Source organism: Ochlerotatus camptorhynchus, unplaced genomic scaffold (genome assembly GCF_037179485.1).
Source record: "Ochlerotatus camptorhynchus isolate MF236.1 unplaced genomic scaffold, CSIRO-AGI_Acam_v1.1 ptg000330l, whole genome shotgun sequence".
Classification (NCBI taxonomy): domain Eukaryota; kingdom Metazoa; phylum Arthropoda; class Insecta; order Diptera; family Culicidae; genus Ochlerotatus; species Ochlerotatus camptorhynchus.
The window spans coordinates 10,155,958-10,181,996 of NW_027040818.1; the positions used below are offsets into that span (position 1 = coordinate 10,155,958).

The window sequence follows — 26,039 nt, forward strand, 5'->3', positions numbered from 1 at the left end:
TGAAGTCGACGTTGAGCAGGCTGATCGGACGGTATCGAGACGGTTTTATGACAGGTGTGCAGGAACTCACAGTCTCCCAGTGTTGGTGAGTTCTTTGCCGTTAATGTTCACGAAAAGTTCACTATTTTGCTATACAGAAATTCAAAACAAAAATTTTATCTGCGGATTTGAACAGTTTTTGACCTGTTTCATACTACCGGAAGGTGTATGCTGGTCACAAATGCCGTGCCAAACTGATTTCCTACTCAATGAATCAATCTTTGATGTGAAATTCGCTAATAAACACGAGGCGCATTTCTTATAGCAAACATGCCATAACAAAATGGGCATGGTTCATTTAAGTAAACAAACTAACACTTCTTCCGACTGTTACACCTATGTATTAGCCGTCTCGGGACGGTATGCTCTAGCTGTTCCATCGCTACCTCTCTTTTTAACCAGTACGATAGTGCCATCGGCAAATTCCGAAGGTAGCTCATCCGTCATAGCTTCATTGGTGACGAAGTAGAGCTCTCGATAGATGATGTCGAAAGTTCGATGGTAAAACTCTACCGGTAGACCATCGATACCCGGCGATTTTCGTTTTTGTGACGTTCGGATGGCATTTTTCAATTCGTTGATGCTGATCTCTGCCACAAGAGCAGCGTTAGCTTCGTCGTTCTCGGGTACTGCTCTCTCGGTTTCAAACATCTCCTCCCCAACTTGCCTGGTCTCCCCCGCCGCATACAAGTCCTTGAAGTATCGGAGCATGTGCTGCTCGATCTCCAGGGAGCCTTGAATCTGTTCTCCTCGCTCGTTCTGCAGCTTTGTGATGATTGTTTTTTTACGCCGTCTATCACCCAACTGGAAGGTGGATATGCTCTCTCCAGCTACGAATGTTTCATTGATCCGAATGAAATTTTGTGCGAAGCGTCGCTGCAGCGTGAGCATTTTCGCTTTCACGCGGTTGATAGTCGTCAACATGCCTGGATTTTGGTAGTAGCCATCATACGCGAGCCTCAATTGCGCGTAGAGACGTTGGTATTCGGCGTTAAAGAAGCTGAATGCTTCGCTTGACTTCCAGCGGAAAAACGATTTAATTTTTGGCTTCGCGTATGAGATCCACCATGCCATCCAGCTGGGGAAATTCCTCCGTTGGCGGGTCAAAACTGCCACCGGACTTGGAAATCATCGATGTTTTCGGCAGTCAAAAGATGAGGACGGAGGGACCAGAATCCACGTCCTTGTTCACGACCGAGGTGCGGAAGGCAAGTTCGCGCTGTAAGAGCTTTGTGGTCTGTGAACGAACATACGTGTGTGGCAGCACTTCGCAGATGCTCGCAAAGCCCATAGCTTACATACATGCGATCGAGCCTGGATGCCGCATTGTGCGTAACGTATGTGGGTGCGGGGGTTGTGGGATATAGCTTCAGCCACAGGTCTTGAAGCTGCAGCTGCCGTACGGTCGCTTGGAGCGCCGGACTTGTGTTTGAACTCGTGGAGTCGCTCGGGCGAAGCACGCAATTAAAATCGCCAGCGAGGACGACGTGTTGCGTGTTGTGCCGAAGGTAATATGCGATCGTGCCGTTGAAGAATCTCTCTCTTTCCGCACGAGCAGCTGTCCCCGATGGCGCATAGATATTACAGAGAGTCGTGTTTTGCACCCTCAAAGCGATGAGGCGGCCATCCAGGCTCTTCTCCACATGCGAGAACTGAATGTGGTCTTTCAGCGCGATTGCCGTTCCTCGCCTTGCCTGGTCCACATTGCAGACAATGTTGAAGCCAGGGAGAGAGAGCTGATCATTCTCCACCTCCTGGAGGAAAACGATATCTAGCTCCAGCGTTCGTACAAAGGTCCGAAGAGAGTCAATTTTCGTTCCGTTCGTGATATTGTTGATGTTGATGGAGGCGAGGTTGTAACTGGAGAACTCAGCCATTACGACAGTTGGTTACTCCCATCTCGCTTGTCGTCGCAGTCGTCCTCCACCCGAGGCTTCTTGCCTGGTGGTCGATTGCGGAGATGCCTTCTTGAGCTGGATGAGCCGATAGACTAATCTGTTTCGTTGCCATCGGACTTGCCACTAGCAGTTTTGCGATCCACTCCACTGCTAGCAGGGGGCTGTTGACCTGTAGAGGGAGTCAACGACCCGCTGTCCGATGGGGGAATCGAAGCCGAGGAAGAGGCTAGCGTGGGAAAATTCTGTTCGTTGCGGATCGGTGGTAACAATTTCTGTTGTCGGTGGGAAACTTGTTTCGGTGGCGGCATGGTAGCCGGGTTGACCGAGTTTGGTTCGAAACGGGGCCGTGCAGCTTGGTTCGAAGTTGTTTTGCTTTGATTCGCACTGGGAGCGATTTGGTTCGAGTGTGTGTTGGTTTGGTTCGGAGTATAGTCGGCTTGAGATGTTTTTTGTGAAGGCATCTGCTTTGCGGCATCGGCGTACGACTTCTGCACGAGCAATTTTTTATTCTGCACGCAAGTAGCCCCGATGTGGATGTATTCGCGGCAGTGTCGGCATGTTTGTAGCTGCCCGAAATACGATATATTCGTCACTTCACCGTCGATGATGACCCACGACTCGATATTACGATTGACTTTCATTTTCGCTATGCGGACACCGGTCGAAATACCAGGGAAATCGATATCGGCTCCACATCGTTGCTCTCGTACTGATATGACGTCACCATACCTTCCGAGAAAATCGGCGATTTTTTGGTCCGACACCTCGGACAAATCGAAGAGTCTCACCTCCACTGCTCCATCCTCCAGCGTGATCCTTAGCGGATATTTTTTTTCCGTCGACGGTAATGTCGTGTTGGTTGTCATGTTCCTCGCAGATTCGTTGCGCCAACTCTAGGTCGACAACTTTCACGAACGAAACACCGAGGGCTCTGCTGTTCTGTATACGTAGCACTTCACCTTGTTTCAGACCAAGAATGGTCGCACAGAATTTGTGGACTTTGGCAAGGTCCGGTTTCTTCGGCACATTCGAAAAATCTATTCGAAAGGTATTTTCTCGACGGCCCATCGCGGAGTCGTTTGGACGCGCAGCGACACGGAAAAACGGCTCAGCGATGAGCAGAATACGAAAAAACACAGTTAACACTGGAAATTAGTTCGTGTTCGACTTCCACGAGCAATAACAAAAACGCGTATGTTCAGCTCGGAAGTTGAGCGCTCACTAACCAATCGCGCAGTTTATCCGGAAATCCGTACTCGTGCATAATCTGCCATAGCTGATCTCGATCGATTGTGTGGTATGCGGATTTGAAATCGATGAACAAATGATGTGTGGGCACGTTGTATTCGCGGCATTTCCGCAGAACCTGCCGAACCGCGAAAATTTCGTCCGTGGTAGCGCGGGCACCCATGAATCCCGCCTGGTATTGCCCCACGAACTCTCTTGCATATGGTGACAGACGGCGGCATAGAATTTGGGAGAGTACCTTGTAGGCGGCGCTCAGCAGTGTGATCGCGCGGTAGTTGCAGCAATCCAACTTGTCGCCCTTTTTGTAGATTGGGCATACGACACCTTCCAACCACTCCTCCGGTAATATCTCCTCCTTCCAAATCTTGGCAATTACCCAGTGCTTCACCACCGTATTTTAATAGCTCACTTGGTAGTTGATCTACACCAGTTGCTTTGTTGTTCTTCAGCCGACCGATCTCATCCTCAACTTCTTGAAGATCAGGGGTTGGTAGGCTGTCGTCTTCTGCACGTGCTCCAAGGTCTGTTGCCGTGCCACCTTCGTTTTCTGCTGCTTCACCGTTGAGGTGCTCGTCATAGTACTGCTTACACCTCTCAATCACCTCACACTCGTTCGTGAGAAGGTTACCGTCAGTGATGCCACATATACAGATTTATCTGTAATCATACAGATTTTTTTCAATATTTTGATACAGATATCTGTATATACAGATTACAGATTTTTGAAAAATATACAGATTTTTCAGATTTTTCAAATAAAGGGAATATATTTTGTATTGTTTTTTTTTAATTTATTAATTCATATAAATAATCATTTCTTCCTTTTGAGCAGCTTGAATTCAATCTGAGCATCAAACCCAAATCGTATTTTTCACTTCTGATGTTCTGATTTCTCGTTGGAAGGAATATTAGTTTCCTTTCTATTTGTTTAATTAACCACGTCACCTGGTGACAGATACGAAGGTTAATTAAATATATTTTTGTCAACTCGGTAAACAAGCCATTTTAGAAAACCCACAAAGTGGTTGATTACAGTTTGTGAGTCGAAGAATCAACTGGATATTTTTAAATTTAAAAAGCGTGATTACAGAAATAAAAAATTTGCATGCAATTCGACTAAACTTCCTGTAAAAGTTCTGTGTTATGTCAAATGTCCAGATAAAGGTTTGCGTAATCTGAGACATAAATAAATCAAATTCTAGGGTATTGTGATAGTTACTTCATTTAGGAAATTTTCAGTCGGAAACAGATTTGTATCTTGCAACTGGTACTGAATGTTTTGTATTTTCAGACAGTAGAAGAGACAAAACAGTCCAAAAATCAAGATTGTATGATTTCAAGATTTTTAAAATAGACAAATTCTTTAGAGAGCAAACTTTAGTAATTTTTCATGATTCAAAACATTGAACAAACTCCTTCTGAACTACGAATTTGCTCAATGGAGATTTACGTAAATTCGCAATGAGACTATAATATAGAAACTATACAGATTTTTTCACAGATTTTTGTCAGCCAGATACAGATTAAAAAGATTTTTTGCGATGAAAATACAGATTGAACTTCGACAAAATGTGGCATCACTGGTTACCGTCCAAGTCCTTGCACATATCGGCTTGCGGCACGTAGCTTTTGCGCGAACTATTTAACTTCTCGTAGAACTTCCGTGTGTCGTTTGCGCGGTACAGATTTTCCATCGCCTCGCGATCTCGGTCTTCCTGCTGACGCTTCTTCCTTCGGAAAACCGAGTTTTGTCTGTATCGCTCCACATTCAATCTCGTGCGGTGTTGCAGCATTCTCGCCCGTGCTGCATTCTTCTCCTCTACTAAAAGCTTGCATTCGCCGTCAAACCAGTCATTTCTTCGGTCCGGGATTGCAGTACCTAGTGTCGCTGCAGCAGTACTATGGCAGTACCTATGGCTGAACGGTTTTCCTTCGAGCCATCTTCAAGAGAAGCTGCGCCAAGCTGCTCTTCCGTGGGTAGTGCAACTTCCAGCTGCTGCGCGTAGTCCTGGACAACTCCGGCGTCCCGTAGTTGCTCAATGTTGGGTCGCGGCGTTCGACTTCGACGTGTGTTATGCACCGTCGAGAGTTTTGAGCGCATGCATACTGCAACTAGGTAGTGGTCCGAATCTATGTTCGCACTGCGGTACGTGCGGACGTTGATAATGTCGGAGAAGAATTTCGCGGCGATTAGAACGTGATCGATTTGGTTTTCTGTGTGTTGGTCAGGTGATCTCCAGGTGGCTTTGTGGATATCATTGCGGGGGAAAAAGGTACTTCGAACTACCATTCCTCGAGAGGCTGCAAAGTTCACGTGGCCGTTGTCGTTCGATACGGCATGCAGGCTGTTTGGCCCGATTGCCGGTCTATACATTGCCTCCCGCCCTACCTGAGCGTTCATGTCGCCGATGACGATTTTGACGTCCCGTTGCGAACAGCCGTCGTACACCTGCTCCAGCTGCGCATAGAACGCTTCGTTCTCGTCGTCGGGCCTCCCTTCGTGTGGGCAGTGCACGTTGATGATACTGTAATTGAAGAAACGGCCCTTAATCCTCAACTTGCACATCCTCGCGTTGATCGGCTGCCTACCAATCACGCGTTGGCGCATCTTACCCAGCACTACAAAGCCGGTTCCCAGCTCGTTGGTGGTGCCACAGCTCTGGTAGAAAGTAGCCGCTCGATGTCCGCTTTTCCATACCTTTTGTCCCGTCCAGCAAAGTTCCTGCAGTGCTACGACTTCGAAGTTGCGTGGTTGAAGTTCGTCATAGATTAACCTATCGCAACACGGGAAGCCGAGTGATTTGCAGTTCCATGTTCCGAGTTTCCAATCGTAGTCCTTATTTCGTCGCGTAGGTCTGTGCCGATTGTTCCGATCCGTATTTCTTTCTTCGGTATTTGCAGCTTTGTTTTTTTTTTTCAGGGCGGCTTGTTGGTGTTTTTGGAAGATTCAAAATGGCTGAATTTTAGCTCAAATGAGAATGATTGACCATAACAAACAATTATGCAAAGATTCAAGCAAATCGAAAAAGATAGCAACAGAATTTGCTTTTGATATCAAGGAATTTGGCCACAACATCCATAAATGGCGTTGCAAATTTTCGACCGATATTCCAATCTCGTCTCGATCTATCTCGCTCACTGTTGCCACACAACCTCAACATCTCATTATCGCATAATGGCGGACCGTGAGTAGGTAGGTGGCTATTACGACGTGCAAAATGCAATTTTCATTAACTTCGAAGCTCCTTCGTGTCCTCGATCCAATTATTATGGATGGGAAACTTTGCCTTTTTAAAAGCCACGAATTTTGTTTGCACCGGCACCAGGCTGTGGCAATATAGTGAATGCTGCTCGGTGCAAATCGTTTTCTCTCTGCTCTTTTAGTGCATGTAATGGGAGGCTACTATTGTAGGCGGTAATTAAAATGGAGATTCGATGTTTTTAATTTTCCTTTTCGGGGGCTACATGTTTGGGTTTTGCACTTTGCATAATTGAACTTGAATTGTGTACTAACTCTTCGCTTCAACAGAGTGCTCAACTCTTCTAAACATACAAATAATCCGCCGCTGAAATAAACCGAACCGAACGATCTTTCAAAACACCTTCCTAAATCTCTCCACCCTCGGTCCCAATTAGGTCACTCACCGTAAAATCGATACGACCGATATTAAATCCACAAATTTCTTTCCCTCTCATTTTACAGCTTGGAACACTGGTCCCGATCGCAACGCCAGCACCTCCAACGTCCACCGTGATACCACCGCCCCACCGGCCCGACCTGCAGGCTTCCAATCTGATAAACAACATCCCGCAGCCACTGGAAGGACCATTCGTAAGTTTACATTCGAAAATAAATCTTTTATTATTCTCACTTTCTTCACTCTTCACCAAGCCAAACCTGACCTGTCTGCCGGGTTCCACGGCCATACTTTCTCTCCCTCTGCCTCTTACTAAGCTTATGGCCTTTTGTGCCCTCATCCTGGCGAGAATAAAATACAATTTATATCCCCTCAAAATTTCATCCTCCCGCACCGAACGACGGACGGATGAAAACGGGTCGCCCACACACACACAGTAGTCAAATTTTCCAATCCCGGAAAGAACTGGCCGACCGACCCTATCCGTCGCCCTCAAATTAGGCCACTTTCTGCTTCCCATGAAACAAAGCTACCGCCCCTTTCCGGCATCCCCACTGCATTGATACGGCACAACATCGAGCAACGGTGGCGATTCGGCGAAAAATTTATGACACAAACGCTGTCATTGAAATTTATGTTTCATTTTTCGGAATAATAATCCAATATTTATAATTTAAAACGTCTCTTCATTATCATCCGCTGCTGGCACTGCGGGCTCCAGCCCCTCCGCACGTGAAGCGAACAATGTTGTTACGGCAATGCTCCATCCTTCGTATATAGCCTCAAGGTACCGTCGAACGGAGGGAAGCTGGTCGCCATTAGATCTTCCGCCTTGAAGATAAGCTTTATCGGATTCAACATATCAAGAAGACTCATCGCTTCGCACAATCTCGCCATCTACCGGTTAAAAAGTGAAAGCTCCGGATGATCTATCGGAAATAATGTATCAACTGATTTCCGTTATACATCCCTTTCACAGACTTCAAAATAGAGCACCTGATACTACAAAACATATCTGGTATCTCTGTTCTTGAATTCCCTACTTTTTTGCATACTCGGCACCAGGCATGGAAAATCATTTGCATTCATTTCATACATTAATTTACATTCATTTGCCTCTAATTTTTTTCATCATCAGCATTCTGCAAAATGATGAATAGAGCTTTTGTGGATTTTGTTATTAACTACAAGTTTTGCTCCTAAACTCAAATCTGTATCTCTTATGCATCACGAAATAGAGCGGGCAGAACTTGTTACTGTTTTTCAGTGAATGTAAAATACATTCACTGAAAAATAGTAGTGGCTTCTGTTCGCTCTGCTTCGTCATGCATAAGAGATACGGATTTGACTTGTTAACAAAAGTTGTAGTTAATAACAAAACCTACAAAAGCTCTAAACATCATTTTGCGGAATGCTATTGAAAAAAAAAAGTTAGAGGCAAATGAATGTAAATGAATGCACGAAATGAATGCAAATGATTTTCCATGCCTGCTCGGCACAACAACAAAATTTCTACGCCCCTCCCCTAACAGGATTTCCCGCCGTTTAAATGAGTAGGGCGGGGCTTAAAATGTATATTTTTGTGTCGAGTATGCAAAAAATGAGAGTCTTTGGATGTTAATCAAAGTGAATAAGAAAAGATACCAACAACTTTTTCAGTATCAGATAATCTATTCTAGCGATACCGATGGTGTAGTGGTAATAAGCGGGATTACCTCTCACTCCATAGGGGCTGGTTTCAATCCTAATCGGCGCCGCCGAGATTTTATGAGGCATAAAATCTCTGATCATGCCTTCCTTTGGAAGGGAAGTAAAGCCGTTGGTCCCCGGTCCATGAGTTGATGGGTCAATAGGTAGGGTCCAGCTGTGGAAGCTGTCTACCTGGCATCGATAGCATTGGTACTCAGTACGGGAAAGCAAGATCGACGGCAACCGAATCAAGGAAAAGGGGTATTCTATTCAGAAGTCTGGGAGTGGAAAATCACAAATCGTATGCCATCAAAATGCATATTGAGAGATTGAGCTCCTACTTATCACTTCAACTTTGACAAATCTGCCTGTCTTCTTGATATGATGTCTTCGGTATTGTAAAATGCAATAAAGTGGTCAACTTCCCTCCAGTTTACGGTACCGACGGCTATGGTGGGGAAAACGATGTGCATCTATACAGTACTTGCTGGATTGGTTGGTAGCAGGTACGCTAAATATTTTCCTTTTCGTTTCTCAGATAGAGAGATCTGCGTCAGGCTAGACCCGTGCACACATTCGGAACACTCGGACGCGATAAGCCCCGCGGGATAATATTTTCATCTATTCTCTATTTTATTCAGAAGCTTTGTGTGGTGGCAGGCGGGGCAAACGAAACGGGTGGGGGGAAAGCTTTGTCGAGTGACTCGAGTATTCTTTTGGCCAGTTTTTGTCTGTCTCAAAAAAAATACAACCGAAAATAAACTGAAAAAATCATATTTAGTATGCTGCTCAATTTGGGAATTGTGCAAACAATCAGTATAAATATCTTTTCGGCGTAAATATGAAACGACTGGTGGAATAGATTGGGCTGTTGCGATAAACATTGGATGCTCGTTGGAAAGCGTACTTCGTGGGAAACGAATATCAACATAGATAGACTTATGATAAGGGAAACCTGGTTTGTTCGTATTTTTTTTAACAACAAAACGACGAATAATGATTGCAAAAAATACCAAAAGAGCAAAGCAATATTGAATCAACACAATAACGAATGTTGAATAAACATCAGCCGACCGTAAACAGGTAGATTAGTACAGTGTTGGCAGCCTTAAGACTGTCCCAATCACGCCAACATGACACTTTCTAAAACGGTAATTTTTTATCCAATCAGACTCAGAACTGTTGAAGCATGGTACAAGTCTAAATCATGGTCAACAGAACCCTCATAAAACCAACTCTAGTGGAGGTATCAATCTATCCTCTTCAGAACTTTCTCTAGCTAATAAATTATGGCACTAAAGTATCATATTGATATTAGTATAGCTTTTCCTACCAACTCTGAAAATCGTAAACTTCACATATACAGTAACAAAAATACACGTTGAATGCTTTCTGAATAGTTGAATGTGTTCGAAGCAATAATTCATTTAAATTAATTATTTTAAAAAAAGCGTCTTTTCGGCCAAACATCCATTCGACCAGACGTCCATTCGGATAAACGTCTTTATGCCAAACGCCGATAAGCCAAACATCCTGAAACGGTAGCTCGCAACAGCTCAAAATTTAGTCGAACGTACTCATTCCACCGGAAGCTATAGCTACTCAAAAGTGATTCGATTACACCATTGAATTACCATGAAATTAAATTCAGATTTATCCTGAACATCTCTTCAAATTTGTTTTATTATTCTATTCAAAATTATCCAGATAATTCCCATGGAATTCTCATCACTATTTCCTACATTTATTCGCAAAAATTCCTTTCAAAATATCCACCAAATTCTTTGGAATTTTCCTCCGAAGTCACTTGAAATACGCTTTGGGTTCTCATGAAGCTCTACTCGATATTCTGTAGGAATTATCCTCAGAATCTCATTGGAGGTATCTTAGCAAATCCATTAAAACATTCCAAGGATTTTCTCTCAATCATTCTCAGATTTCGATTTCCTTCATAACCGTCTCATAGTTTCTTTGGAACTCTTCTGAGAATTGTTTTGGAATTGTCCTCAGACTTCTGGATAAACTATCCTGAGGATCCCCCTAGAAATTTCTTAAAACTTGGCACAGAATTCCTATGAAATTATCTTCGGAATTCCTCTGAAACTCGCCTCAGATTTCCATTGGTTTTATCCTCAAAATTGCAAATGAATTCTCTTTAGGATTCCGTTGACATTCTTCACGTAGTTTGCTAGAATTGCTCCCAGAAATTTATTGAAGTGCTGCTCAGAATATGTTTGCAACGATCCTCAGAATTGGATTTATTTGGAACTCTTTTGAAACTATCCTTAAAATTTAATTCCTCGGGAATCCTACTCAGAATTCTCTTCGAATGTTCTTAAAAATTCCCTTATGATTCTTTTTAGAACTCACCTGGAACTCTTCTCATGGATTTCCCTCCAAAATTACCTTTAAATACTACTCCTTTCGAAATGCCTTGAAATTCTGTTCCGAATTATATTATACTCCTCAGATTTATCTTGGAGTTCTTTTCATGATTCTTCAGAGTTTGTATTTGTATTTGAATGTATCCTTTAAATTCCATTCCCCGGGAATCCTACTGAGAATTCTCTTCGAATGTTCCTCAGAATTCCTTTATGATTCTTCTTAGAATTCACCCAGAATTCTTCTCAAGGATTTCACTCCAAAATTACCTTTCAATTCTACTCAGAACTCCTTTCGAAATGCCATGAAATAATGTGATACTCCTCAGATTTATCTTGAAGTTCTTTTCATGAGTCTTCAGAAAATGCCCTTGAAATTGAAACTATCCTTAAATTCCATTCCCCGAAAATGTTCCTCAGAATTCCCTTACGATTCTTCTTAAAATTCACCCAGAATTCTTCTCACGGATTTCCCTCCAAAATTACCTCTAAATTCTACTCAGAACTCCTTTCGAAATGCCATGAAATTCTGTTCGGAATTATGTTATACTCCTCAGATTTATCTTGAAGTTCTTTTAAGAATTCTTCAGAAAAGCCCTTGGAATTGAAACTATCCTTAAATTCCATTCCCCGGGAATCCTACTGAGAATTCTCTTCGAATGATCCTCAGAATTCGCTTACGATTCTTCTTAGAATTCACCCAGAATTCTTCTCACGGATTTCTCTCCAAATTTACCTCTAAATTCTACTCAGAACTCCTTTCCAGATGCCATGAAATTCTGTTCGGAATTATGTTATACTCCTTAGATTTATCTTGAAGTTCTTTTCAAGATTCTCCAGAAAATGCCCTTGAAATTGAAACTATCCTTAAATTCCATTCCCCGGGAATGTTCCTCCGAATTCCCTTACGATTCTTCTTATAATTCACCCAGAATTCTTCTCACGGATTCCCCTCCAAAATTGTCTTTAAATTCTACTCAGAACTCCTTTCAAAATGCCATGAAATTCTGTTCGGAATTATGTTCTACTCCTCAGATTTATCTTGAAGTTCTTTTCGGAATTCTTCAGAAATGCCTTTTGGAATTGAAAGTATCCCTTAAATTCCATTCCCCGGGAATCCTACTGAGAATTCTCTTCGAATGTTCCCCAGATTTACCTTACGATTCTTCTTAGAATTCACCCAGAATTCTTCTCACGGATTTTTCTCCAAATTGACCTCTAAATTCTACTCAGAACTCCTTATCAAAATGCCATGAAATCCTGTTCGGAATTATGTTATACTCCTTAGATTTATCTTGAAGTTCTTTTCAAGATTCTTCAGAAAATGCCCTTGAAATTGAAACTATCCTTAAATTCCATTCCCCGGGAATGTTCCTCCGAATTCCCTTACGATTCTTCTTATAATTCACCCAGAATTCTTCTCACGGATTCCCCTCCAAAATTGTCTTTAAATTCTACTCAGAACTCCTTTCAAAATGCCATGAAATTCTGTTCGGAATTATGTTCTACTCCTCAGATTTATCTTGAAGTTCTATTCAGAATTCTTCAGAAAATGCTCTTCGAATTGAATGTATCCTTAAAACACCATTCCCAGGGAATCCTACTGAGAATTCTCTTCGAATGTTCATCAGAATTCCTTTACGATTCTTCTTAGAATTTGCCCAGAATTCTTCTCACGGATTTCTCTCCAAATTTACCTCTAAATTCTACTCAGAACTCCTATCAAAATGCCATGAAATCCTGTTCGGAATTATGGTATACTCCTCAGATTTATCTTGAAGTTCTTTTCGGAATTCTTCAGAAATGCCCTTGGCATTGAAACTATCCTTTAATTCCATTCCCCGGGAATCCTACTGAGAATTTTCTTCGAATGTTCTTAAGAATTCCCTTACGATTCTTCTTAGAATTCACCCAGAATTCTTCTCACGGATTTCTCTCCAAATTTACCTCTAAATTCTACTCAGAACTCCTTTCAAGATGCCATGAAATTCTGTTCGGAATTATGTTATACTCCTCAGATTTATCTTGAAGTTCTTTTCAGAATTCTTCAGAAAAGCCCTTGGAATTGAAACTATCCTTAAATTCCATTCCCCGGGAATCCTACTGAGAATTTTCTTCGAATGTTCTTAAGAATTCCCTTACGATTCTTCTTAAAATTCACCCAGAATTCTTCTCACGGATTTCCCTCCAAAATTACCTCTAAATTCTACTCAGAACTCCTTTCAAAATGCCATGAAATTCTGTTCGGAATTATGTTATACTCCTTAGATTTATCTTGAAGTTCTTTTCAAGATTCTTCAGAAAATGCCCTTGAAATTGAAACTATCCTTAAATTCCATTCCCCGTGAATGTTCCTCCGAATTCCCTTACGATTCTTCTTATAATTCGCCCGGAATTCTTCTCACAGATTCCCCTCCAAAATTGTCTTTAAATTGTACTCAGAACTCCTTTCAAAATGCCACGAAATTCTGTTCGGAATTATGTTCTACTCCTCAGATTTATCTTGAAGTTCTATTCAGAATTCTTCAGAAAATGCTCTTCGAATTGAATGTATCCTTAAAATACCATTCCCAGGGAATCCTACTGAGAATTCTCTTCGAATGTTCATCAGAATTCCCTTACGATTCTTCTTAGAATTTGCCCAGAATTCTTCTCACGGATTTCTCTCCAAATTTACCTCTAAATTCTACTCAGAACTCCTTTCGAAATGCCATGAAATTCTGTTCGGAATTATGTTATACTCCTCAGATTTATCTTGAAGTTCTTTTCAGAATTCTTCAGAACATGCCCTTGGAATTGAAACTATCCTTAAATTCCATTTACGGGAATCCTACTGAGAATTCTCTTCGAATGTTCCTCAGAATTCGCTTACGATTCTTCTTAGAATTCACCCAGAATTCTTCTCACGGATTTCCCTCCAAAATTACCTCTAAATTCTACTTAGAACTCCTTTCGAAATGCCATGAAATTCTGTTCGGAATTATGTTATACTCCTTAGATTTATCTTGAAGTTCTTTTCAAGATTCTTCAGAAAATGCCCTTGAAATTGAAACTATCCTTAAATTCCATTCCCCGGGAATGTTCCTCCGAATTCCCTTACGATTCTTCTTATAATTCGCCCGGAATTCTTCTCACAGATTCCCCTCCAAAATTGTCTTTAAATTGTACTCAGAACTCCTTTCAAAATGCCACGAAATTCTGTTCGGAATTATGTTCTACTCCTCAGATTTATCTTGAAGTTCTATTCAGAATTCTTCAGAAAATGCTCTTCGAATTGAATGTATCCTTAAAATACCATTCCCAGGGAATCCTACTGAGAATTTTCTTCGAATGTTCTTAAGAATTCCCTTACGATTCTTCTTAAAATTCACCCAGAATTCTTCTCACGGATTTCCCTCCAAAATTACCTCTAAATTCTACTTAGAACTCCTTTCGAAATGCCATGAAATTCTGTTCGGAATTATGTTATACTCCTCAGATTTATCTTGAAGTTCTTTTCAGAATTCTTCAGAAAAGCCCTTGGAATTGAAACTATCCTTAAATTCCATTCCCCGGGAATCCTACTGAGAACTCTCTTCGAATGTTCCTCAGAATTCGCTGACGATTCTTCTTAGAATTTGCCCAGAATTCTTCTCACGGATTTCTCTCCAAATTGACCTCTAAATTCTACTCAGAACTCCTTTCAAAATGCCACGAAATTCTGTTCGGAATTATGTTATACTCCTCAGATTTATCTTGAAGTTCTTTTCAGATTTCTCCAGAAAAGCCCTTGGAATTGAAATTATCCTTAAATTCCATTCCCCGGGAATCCTACTGAGAATTCTCTTCGAATGTTCCTCAGAATTCCCTTACGATTCTTCTTAGAATTCACCCAGAATTCTTCTCACGGATTCCCCTCCAAAATTACCTTTAAATTCTACTCAGAACTCCTTTCAAAATGCCATGAAATTCTGTTCGGAATTATGTTATACTCCTTAGATTTATCTTGAAGTTCTTTTCAAGATTCTCCAGAAAATGCCCTTGAAATTGAAACTATCCTTAAATTCCATTCCCCGGGAATGTTCCTCCGAATTCCCTTACGATTCTTCTTATAATTCACCCAGAATTCTTCTCACGGATTCCCCTCCAAAATTGTCTTTAAATTCTACTCAGAACTCCTTTCGAAATGCCATGAAATTCTGTTCGGAATTATGTTATACTCCTCAGATTTATCTTGAAGTTCTTTTAAGAATTCTTCAGAAAAGCCCTTGGAATTGAAACTATCCTTAAATTCCATTCCCCGGGAATCCTACTGAGAATTCTCTTCGAATGATCCTCAGAATTCGCTTACGATTCTTCTTAGAATTCACCCAGAATTCTTCTCACGGATTTCTCTCCAAATTTACCTCTAAATTCTACTCAGAACTCCTTTCCAGATGCCATGAAATTCTGTTCGGAATTATGTTATACTCCTTAGATTTATCTTGAAGTTCTTTTCAAGATTCTCCAGAAAATGCCCTTGAAATTGAAACTATCCTTAAATTCCATTCCCCGGGAATGTTCCTCCGAATTCCCTTACGATTCTTCTTATAATTCACCCAGAATTCTTCTCACGGATTCCCCTCCAAAATTGTCTTTAAATTCTACTCAGAACTCCTTTCAAAATGCCATGAAATTCTGTTCGGAATTATGTTCTACTCCTCAGATTTATCTTGAAGTTCTTTTCGGAATTCTTCAGAAATTCCTTTTGGAATTGAAAGTATCCCTTAAATTCCATTCCCCGGGAATCCTACTGAGAATTCTCTTCGAATGTTCCCCAGATTTACCTTACGATTCTTCTTAGAATTCACCCAGAATTCTTCTCACGGATTTTTCTCCAAATTGACCTCTAAATTCTACTCAGAACTCCTTATCAAAATGCCATGAAATCCTGTTCGGAATTATGTTATACTCCTTAGATTTATCTTGAAGTTCTTTTCAAGATTCTTCAGAAAATGCCCTTGAAATTGAAACTATCCTTAAATTCCATTCCCCGGGAATGTTCCTCCGAATTCCCTTACGATTCTTCTTATAATTCACCCAGAATTCTTCTCACGGATTCCCCTCCAAAATTGTCTTTAAATTCTACTCAGAACTCCTTTCAAAATGCCATGAAATTCTGTTCGGAATTATGTTCTACTCCTCAGATTTATCTTGAAGTTCTATTCAGAATTCTTCAGAAAATGCTCTTCGAATTGAATGTATCCTTAAAACACCATTCCCAGGGAATCCTACTGAGAATTCTCTTCGAATGTTCATCAGAATTCCTTTACGATTCTTCTTAGAATTTGCCCAGAATTCTTCTCACGGATTTCTCTCCAAATTTACCTCTAAATTCTACTCAGAACTCCTATCAAAATGCCATGAAATCCTGTTCGGAATTATGGTATACTCCTCAGATTTATCTTGAAGTTCTTTTCGGAATTCTTCAGAAATGCCCTTGGCATTGAAACTATCCTTTAATTCCATTCCCCGGGAATCCTACTGAGAATTTTCTTCGAATGTTCTTAAGAATTCCCTTACGATTCTTCTTAGAATTCACCCAGAATTCTTCTCACGGATTTCTCTCCAAATTTACCTCTAAATTCTACTCAGAACTCCTTTCAAGATGCCATGAAATTCTGTTCGGAATTATGTTATACTCCTCAGATTTATCTTGAAGTTCTTTTCAGAATTCTTCAGAAAAGCCCTTGGAATTGAAACTATCCTTAAATTCCATTCCCCGGGAATCCTACTGAGAATTTTCTTCGAATGTTCTTAAGAATTCCCTTACGATTCTTCTTAAAATTCACCCAGAATTCTTCTCACGGATTTCCCTCCAAAATTACCTCTAAATTCTACTCAGAACTCCTTTCAAAATGCCATGAAATTCTGTTCGGAATTATGTTATACTCCTTAGATTTATCTTGAAGTTCTTTTCAAGATTCTTCAGAAAATGCCCTTGAAATTGAAACTATCCTTAAATTCCATTCCCCGTGAATGTTCCTCCGAATTCCCTTACGATTCTTCTTATAATTCGCCCGGAATTCTTCTCACAGATTCCCCTCCAAAATTGTCTTTAAATTGTACTCAGAACTCCTTTCAAAATGCCACGAAATTCTGTTCGGAATTATGTTCTACTCCTCAGATTTATCTTGAAGTTCTATTCAGAATTCTTCAGAAAATGCTCTTCGAATTGAATGTATCCTTAAAATACCATTCCCAGGGAATCCTACTGAGAATTCTCTTCGAATGTTCATCAGAATTCCCTTACGATTCTTCTTAGAATTTGCCCAGAATTCTTCTCACGGATTTCTCTCCAAATTTACCTCTAAATTCTACTCAGAACTCCTTTCGAAATGCCATGAAATTCTGTTCGGAATTATGTTATACTCCTCAGATTTATCTTGAAGTTCTTTTCAGAATTCTTCAGAACATGCCCTTGGAATTGAAACTATCCTTAAATTCCATTTACGGGAATCCTACTGAGAATTCTCTTCGAATGTTCCTCAGAATTCGCTTACGATTCTTCTTAGAATTCACCCAGAATTCTTCTCACGGATTTCCCTCCAAAATTACCTCTAAATTCTACTTAGAACTCCTTTCGAAATGCCATGAAATTCTGTTCGGAATTATGTTATACTCCTTAGATTTATCTTGAAGTTCTTTTCAAGATTCTTCAGAAAATGCCCTTGAAATTGAAACTATCCTTAAATTCCATTCCCCGGGAATGTTCCTCCGAATTCCCTTACGATTCTTCTTATAATTCGCCCGGAATTCTTCTCACAGATTCCCCTCCAAAATTGTCTTTAAATTGTACTCAGAACTCCTTTCAAAATGCCACGAAATTCTGTTCGGAATTATGTTCTACTCCTCAGATTTATCTTGAAGTTCTATTCAGAATTCTTCAGAAAATGCTCTTCGAATTGAATGTATCCTTAAAATACCATTCCCAGGGAATCCTACTGAGAATTTTCTTCGAATGTTCTTAAGAATTCCCTTACGATTCTTCTTAAAATTCACCCAGAATTCTTCTCACGGATTTCCCTCCAAAATTACCTCTAAATTCTACTTAGAACTCCTTTCGAAATGCCATGAAATTCTGTTCGGAATTATGTTATACTCCTCAGATTTATCTTGAAGTTCTTTTCAGAATTCTTCAGAAAAGCCCTTGGAATTGAAACTATCCTTAAATTCCATTCCCCGGGAATCCTACTGAGAACTCTCTTCGAATGTTCCTCAGAATTCGCTGACGATTCTTCTTAGAATTTGCCCAGAATTCTTCTCACGGATTTCTCTCCAAATTGACCTCTAAATTCTACTCAGAACTCCTTTCAAAATGCCACGAAATTCTGTTCGGAATTATGTTATACTCCTCAGATTTATCTTGAAGTTCTTTTCAGATTTCTCCAGAAAAGCCCTTGGAATTGAAATTATCCTTAAATTCCATTCCCCGGGAATCCTACTGAGAATTCTCTTCGAATGTTCCTCAGAATTCCCTTACGATTCTTCTTAGAATTCACCCAGAATTCTTCTCACGGATTCCCCTCCAAAATTACCTTTAAATTCTACTCAGAACTCCTTTCAAAATGCCATGAAATTCTGTTCGGAATTATCATGGAATTCTCCTCAAATTTGTCTTATTCAAAATTATCCAGAAAATTTCCATGGAATTATCATCAACATTTCCTATTTGACTCGAAAAAATACCCATCAAAATCCCTCCACCGAATTTTGTGGAATTTTTCTCCAAAGCCACTCTCATGAAACTCTACTCGATATTCTGTTGGAATTTGAAATTCTCAGTAGCCCATTGGAGGTATCTTTGAATATCCGTTAAAACATTCCATTGAAGGATTTTCTATCAATTATTATTAGATAAAATTCTCTGAATGTCCTTGAAACTCTTCTGAGAATTGTTTTGGAATTGTCCTCAGACTTCTGGATAAACTATCCTGAGGATTCGCCTAGAAATTTCTTAAAATTTGGCACAGAATTCCTATGAAATTTTCTTCAGAATTCCTCTGAAACTCGCCTCAGATTTCCTTTGGATTTAGCCTCAAAATTGCAGGATTCCGTCGACATTCTCCACGGAGTTTGCAAGAAATGCTCCCAAAAATTTATTGAAGTGCTGCTCAGAATATGTTTGTAACTATCCTAAGCATTGGATTTCTTTGGAACTCATTTGGAATTATCCTTAAACCTCCATTCCACGTGAATCCTACTCAGAATTCACTTGGAATGTTACTTAGAATTCCCCCTTAGAATTCTTCTCATAATTTCCTTGGAACCATTAAAAGATCCTATTGTATACTGTTCTCAGGTGATCGTCATTTGATGCGATACAGTTCTTTTCTCAAAAACATCTTTTATAAACGCATCTAAATACTATATTGGATTTTGAAGAGTTTCCCATCATACATTGAAAGCTGAATAAGAACTTATTCAAGCAGAGCTTTGCTTCTTAAGCTAAAAAATGGCTTATTCAACTTTTAATCAGCTCAAATTGTTTGTTGGGTTTGGCAGGTTCATTTGTACGAAGTGAAATGCCTAGCACTATAATCCAAAAATCGCCACTTTTCATTTTAACCCGCATCGAAAATATAATATAGAGTGCCTACTAAACGTCAACAGTTGTTATGTAATACGAAACCAATTAACCTGAAGAAACAAATTACAACAGATTTATTCACTGCACAACTTCTCCTTTTTCTTTTCTCCCATCAACCAACGGCCAACTAACGCTCCGTTCCCTCACGTCAACTACTAACCAACCAAACAATCAACCCCGAAATGTGCCTGCATGCCTATAGTTCACAGCGACCCCGGAATATGAGTCGGTAAATATATCCTCGAAGCGTCCCCTCTTAACCATCAAACAAAAAAAAAGTAAAACAAGAAAGCTTTTCTTCTTTTGTTCACCTTCGCACCGTTTCCCCACCCTCTTTCGTAAGCCTGAAAATCCTTTACTCCTTCTTTGTTTACTCAGAACCCTTTTCTGGGCACCTCAGTTATTTTTGGCATTGTTTTGAATTTCTCTGTTGCTTTTCTTTTCACATCACATCTTTTTTTTTTTTTTAACAATCATCTCGCATCAGCTCCCAGAAACAGCGAAAAACCACCCACATCATCATCGGCATCATCTCTCGAGGAAGCTTAAAGCATAAAATTTCAATTTTCCTCAGTCAACAATTTACATAATTTCCTCCGCCCGCTGCCAGCCTGCGGAGGGAAAACTTGCCGAAACTTTAATTGATCTCGACAGTAACGGAAAATTATCCCTCGCGTATTTGGCCCGGAGCGTGTGAAAATTATGATCTCAAACTTTTCACCACGCTCACTCGTCGCTTGTGGCTGGCTTCCGACCGCAACGCTCCCCGAATTCCTCCGAAAAAAAAACCTTCGCATGAACATACAATCAAAAAATCAACTTCCTGCCGGGAACCAGAGCGGAATCCAAATCTCCCGCCAAAAATCTGACAACTGGTCAAAACTTTTCCTTCATGCATTCCGGATTTCAAACAAGCACCGTACCGAGCAGCGAATCCTAATTTATGATAATAAACGATAATTTTATAGCTGACATAATTTCCGTGGCCTTGCTATGTCCCCCCGACGGACGACTCAAGTGACCAGGAACTGTGGAGAAAAGCTTTAACTTTTCCCTACTAAAAAAAAGAAGAATAACCACAAATCGCTTTTGCGTCCGAATAATGGCTTTTTTTTCGGAACCAGATGAGCAGAAATTGTTTTTCCGGCTGTGCAATTTGCCCTCCGGGAGCGTGACAAAAGTTCCGAGCAGATTTTTGCATGGCAACCGGCTGACTAACTGTCATCACTTGTTCCCCAAAATGGACGGCCGCGCGCCGCCGGTTTTGGTTGTTTTCCGGCTGGCATGCAGTGCGACGACAACCACGACGACCAGCTGAGGACGATGAAGATGAGACGAAAGTGCAGTTTGAACTCTTTTTGACACTTTTCTTGCTGCGTGAAGGCTTATTTAATGGTCGGTTGAATTTTCACGGACGGTTGTCAAGAGCGCGGCGAGGGCATGGGGGTGGAGTACGGTTTAATGAAAGTCAAACTGGGAAGTGGAAAGTCGGTGAAGTGCTTTTTGAATTGTTTTATTTTTGGTCGCCATTGGAAATGGAATGGAAAACTATTGGACAGTTGAAATCGGTTAGTCGTATTAATTAATGCGTTATGGCTTAGTCGATTGAAGTCGAATTCTTTTATTGGGCAAAGCTCAACTTTGGATAGTTGGACAATTGAAAAATTAACAATTTATAATTGGACCAAAAATAAAAATAAACTGAAAGAACGAGTGAAGCAAACCAATAGACAAAAGAACATTTTAAAGTTAAAAACTGACTATGGAAAATGAGATAATTCATTTTTTTTAAAGTAGGCAATTAAGGCAATTAAAAAACCAGGCTTTTATCAATTGGACACTAGAAAATTGAACAGTTGGAAATTGGTTGCCTGTAAATTAATGATTACCAATTCCCGATATATTCTACGTTTACTACCAGAAAATCGAACACTGAAACATGAAAAATGGAAAATTTGCCAATTGATATTCTAACACTGAAAAATTGACAACTGGGAAATTACTCACCAGAAAATTGACCACCGGAAAACCTACCACTGGAAAATTGACCAACCAGCTAAGGGAAATAATTTAATAATTGAAACCTGAAAAAGGTAAAATGAATTGAAACACTGAAAAACTGATAACTAGAAAATTTTCAACTGAAAAATAGACTACTGAACAATCGACCACATGAAAATTTACCACTGGAAAATTTATCGCTGGAAAATTGACCACCTGATAATTGACCAATGGAAAATTGACTACTGGAAAATTGACCACTGACAAATTGACCACTTGACAATTGACCACTGGAAGAATGAACACTGGATAATTGATAACTTCAAAATTGTCTTCTGGAGAATAAACAATTTGATAATTGATGAATGCAAAATAAATCACTGGAAAATAGATCACTGAAAAATAGACTACTGAAAATAAACCATTGGTACTGTGGGTTAAGGGCTATAATTGACCAAATAGACCAATAAAAATGGAAAAATTACCAATAGAAATTTTAACATTGACAACTAGAAAATAGACTACTGGAAACTTTACTACTAGAAAAATTATCACTGCAAATTCATCACTAGAAAATTGACCACAGGAAAACTTGCCACTGGAAAATTGACCACTACATAATTTACCACTGGAAAATTGACCACTTAACAATTGACCCCTGGAAAATTTAATATTTAAAAATTGACCACTTGACAATTAACCACTGGCAAATTTACCACTGGAAAAATGAACACTGGAAAATTTACTACTGGAAAGCTCATCGGTGTTAAATTGACCACTGGAAAACTTACCACTGAAAAATTTACTACTGAAAAATTGACTCCTGGAAGACCGACCACTTCAAAATTTACTACTAGAAAATCGAACACTGGAACTGTCGGTTCAGGGCAATAATTGATGAACTGAAACTTGAAAAATGGAAAATTTGCCAGTTGATATTCTAACACTGAACAATTAACAACTGTAAAATTACCCACCAGCAATTTGACCACCGGAAAACCTACCACTGGAAAATTGACCACTGAAAAATTTACCCCTGTACAATTGACCACTGGAACAACCAGCTAAGGGCAATAATTTACTAATTTAAACCTGGAGAAGGTAGAATTGAATTTGAAACACAGAAAAACTGATAACTAGAAAATTTCAACTGCAAAATAGATTACTGAACAATTGACCACTGAAAAATTGACCACATGAAAATTTACCACTGGAAAATGTATCGCTGAAAAATTGACCACCTGATAATTCACCACTGGAAAATTGACCACTGGAATATTGACCACTGAAAAATTGACCACATGACAACTGGCCACTGGAAAATTGAGCAATGAAAAATTGACCACTTGACATTTAACCACTGGAAAATTTACCACTGGAAAAATAAACACTGGAAAATTTACCACTGGCAAATTGATAACTACAAAATTGTCCTCTGGAGAATAGGCGGTTGAATAGTTGATGAATGCAAAATTAACCAGTGGAAAATAGATCACTGGTGGTGTGGGTTAAGGTCTATAATTGACCAATAAACCAATAAAAATGGAAAAAGTTCCAATGGAAATTTTAACATTGACAACAAGAAAATAGACCACTGGAAACTTTACTACTGGAAAAATGATCACTGCAAATTCACCACTAGAAAATTGAACACAGGAAAAGTTACCATTGGAAAATTTACCACTACATAATTTACCAATTTAAAATTGACCACTGGAAAATTGACCACTGAAAAATTTACCACTTGACAATTGACCACTGAAAAATTGACCACTGGAAAATAGACCACTGGAAAATAGACTACTGAAAATAGACCACTGGAAACTTTACTACTGGAAAAATTATCACTGCAAATTCACCCCTAGAAAATTGACCACAGTAAAACATACCGCTGAAAAATTTACCACTACAAAATTTACCATTGGAAAATTTACCGCTGAAAAAATGACCACAACAAAATGTAGCGCTGGAAAGTTCACCACTGGAAAATGAATCACTGGAAAATTTACCACTGGAAAATTTACCACTGGAAAATTTACCACTGGAAAATTTACCACTGGAAAATTTACCACTGGAAAATTTACCACTGGAAAATTTACCACTGGAAAATTTACCACTGGAAAATTTACCACTGGAAAATTTACTACAGGAAAATTGACCACTGAAAAATTGACACCCGGAAAACGATCCACTGCAAAATTTACTATTAGAAAATCTCACACTGGAACTGTCGGTATAGGGTAATAGTTGATCAATGAAAAATTTGCCAATTGATATTCAAATACTGAAAAATTGACACCTAGAAAATAAACCACTGCCAAATTGACCACTGAAAAATTTACCACTGGAAAATTGTGCACCGTAAGATTGATCACCGGAAAATCTACCTCTAAAAAATTGACCGCTGGAAAGTTGACCCCTGTATAATTGACCACTAGAACAACCAGCTAAGGGCAATAATTGACTAATTTCAACCGGGAAAAAGTAGAATTGAATTGCAAATTTAACACTGAAAAACTGATGACTAAAAAAATTTCAACTCTGCAAAATAGATTACTGAACAATTGACCATTGGAAAATTGACCACATGAAAATTTACCACTGGAAAATTTATCGCTGGAAAATTGACCACCTGATAATCCATCACTGGAAAATTGACCACTGGAATATTGACCACTGAAAAATTGACCACTTGACAACTGGCCACTGGAAAATTGAGCAATGAAAAATTAACATTTGACCACTGGAAAATTTACCACTGGAAAAATGAACACTGGAAAATTTACAACTGGCAAATTGATAACTACAAAATTGTCCTCTGGAGAATAGGCGATTGAATAGTTGATGAATGCAAAATTAACATATGACCACTGGAAAATTTACCACTGGAAAAATGAACACTGGAAAATTTACAACTGGCAAATTGATAACTACAAAATTGTCCTCTGGAGAATAGGCGATCGAATAGTTGATGAATGCAAAATTAACCACTGGTTAAGGTCTATAATTGACCAATAAACCAATAAAAATGGAAAAAGTTCCAATGGAAATTTTAACATTGACAACAAGAAAATAGACCACTGGAAACTTTACTACTGGAAAAATGATCACTGCAAATTCACCACTAGAAAATTGAACACAGGAAAAGTTACTATTGGAAAATTTACCACTACATAATTTACCAATGAAAAATTGACCACTGGAAATTTGACCACTGAAAAATTTACCACTTGACAATTGACCGCTGGAAAATTGACCACTGGAAAATTGACCTCTGAAAAATTGACCACTTGATAACTGACCACTGGAAAATTTCCCACTGGAAAATTTACCACTGGCAAATTGATAACTACAAATTTGTCCTCTGGAGAAAAGACAATTGGATAATTGATGAATGCAAAACTAACCACTGGAAAATAGACCACTGGAAAATAGACTACTGAAAATAGACCACTGGAAAAATTATCACTGCAAATTCACCCCTAGAAAATTGACCACAGTAAAACATACCGCTGAAAAATTTACCACTACAAAATTAACCATTGGAAAATTTACCGCTGAAAAATTGACCACAACAAAATGTAGCGCTGGAAAGTTCACCACTGGAAAATGAATCACTAAAAAATTGACCATTGGAAAATTTACCACTGGAAAGTTTACCACTAGATAATATACCACTGGAAAATTGACAGCCGGAAAACGATCCGCTGGAAAATTGACTACTAGAAATACTAGAAAATCTCACACTGGAACTGTCGGTATAGGGTAGTAATTGATCAATGGAAAATTTGCCAATTGATATTCTAACACTGAAAAATTGACAACTAGATTATTATCTAGCCACTGTCAAATTGACCACTGAAAGTTGGAAAGCTGGAAAGTTGACCCTTGTATAATGGACCACTAGAACAACCAGCTAAGGGCAATAATTGACTAATTTCAACCGGGAAAAATTAGAATTGAATTGCAAATTTAACACTGAAAAACTGACTGACTGACTGACTGACTAACAAAATTTCTACTGCGAAATAGACTTCTGCATAATTGACCACTGGAAATTTGACCACTGGAAAATCAACCACTGGAAAATAAACCACTGGAAAATTGACCACTGGGAAATTAAGCACTGGGAAATTAAGCACTGGATAATTGACAACTGGAAAATTGTACCACTGGAAAATTGACCACTGAAAAATTGATCACTGAAAAATTAGTCACTAGAAAATTTATAGATTGGCTACAGGAAAACTGACCACTGCATAATTGGCTACAATAAAATTACCTTTGGACATTTTACTATAAGAAAATTTACTACTAGATCTGTCAGTTTTTAACGGCGCCGGTGGTGTAGTGGTAAGCGTGATTACCTCTCACCCCAGCAGGCCTGGGTTCAATCCCAGTTGGCGCTGCCGGGATGTTCTGAGGCATAACATCTCTGATCACGCCTTCCTTCGGATGGGAAGTAAAGCCGTTGGTCCCCGGTTCATGAGTTGATGGGTCGATAGGTAGGGTCCAGGTGTGCGAGCTGCCTTCCTGG

At 39.5% G+C, this 26,039-nt stretch overlaps 1 protein-coding gene across 7 annotated transcripts in view; it reads left to right on the top strand.

Annotated features, from left to right (window-relative positions):
• Mp (Multiplexin) overlaps positions 1-26,039 on the top strand; it is an 884,548-nt gene that overhangs the window by 795,917 nt on the left and 62,592 nt on the right. For 5 of the 7 annotated variants that reach the window (XM_065230395.1, XM_065230396.1, XM_065230401.1 and 2 more), the window contains 2 exons: positions 6,889-7,017; positions 19,704-19,730. In XM_065230395.1, the coding sequence (XP_065086467.1) occupies positions 6,889-7,017; positions 19,704-19,730 (156 nt within the window). The remainder of the gene's footprint in view (positions 1-6,888; positions 7,018-19,703; positions 19,731-26,039) is intronic. The other 2 variants (XM_065230400.1, XM_065230399.1) reach the window with 1 other exon arrangement.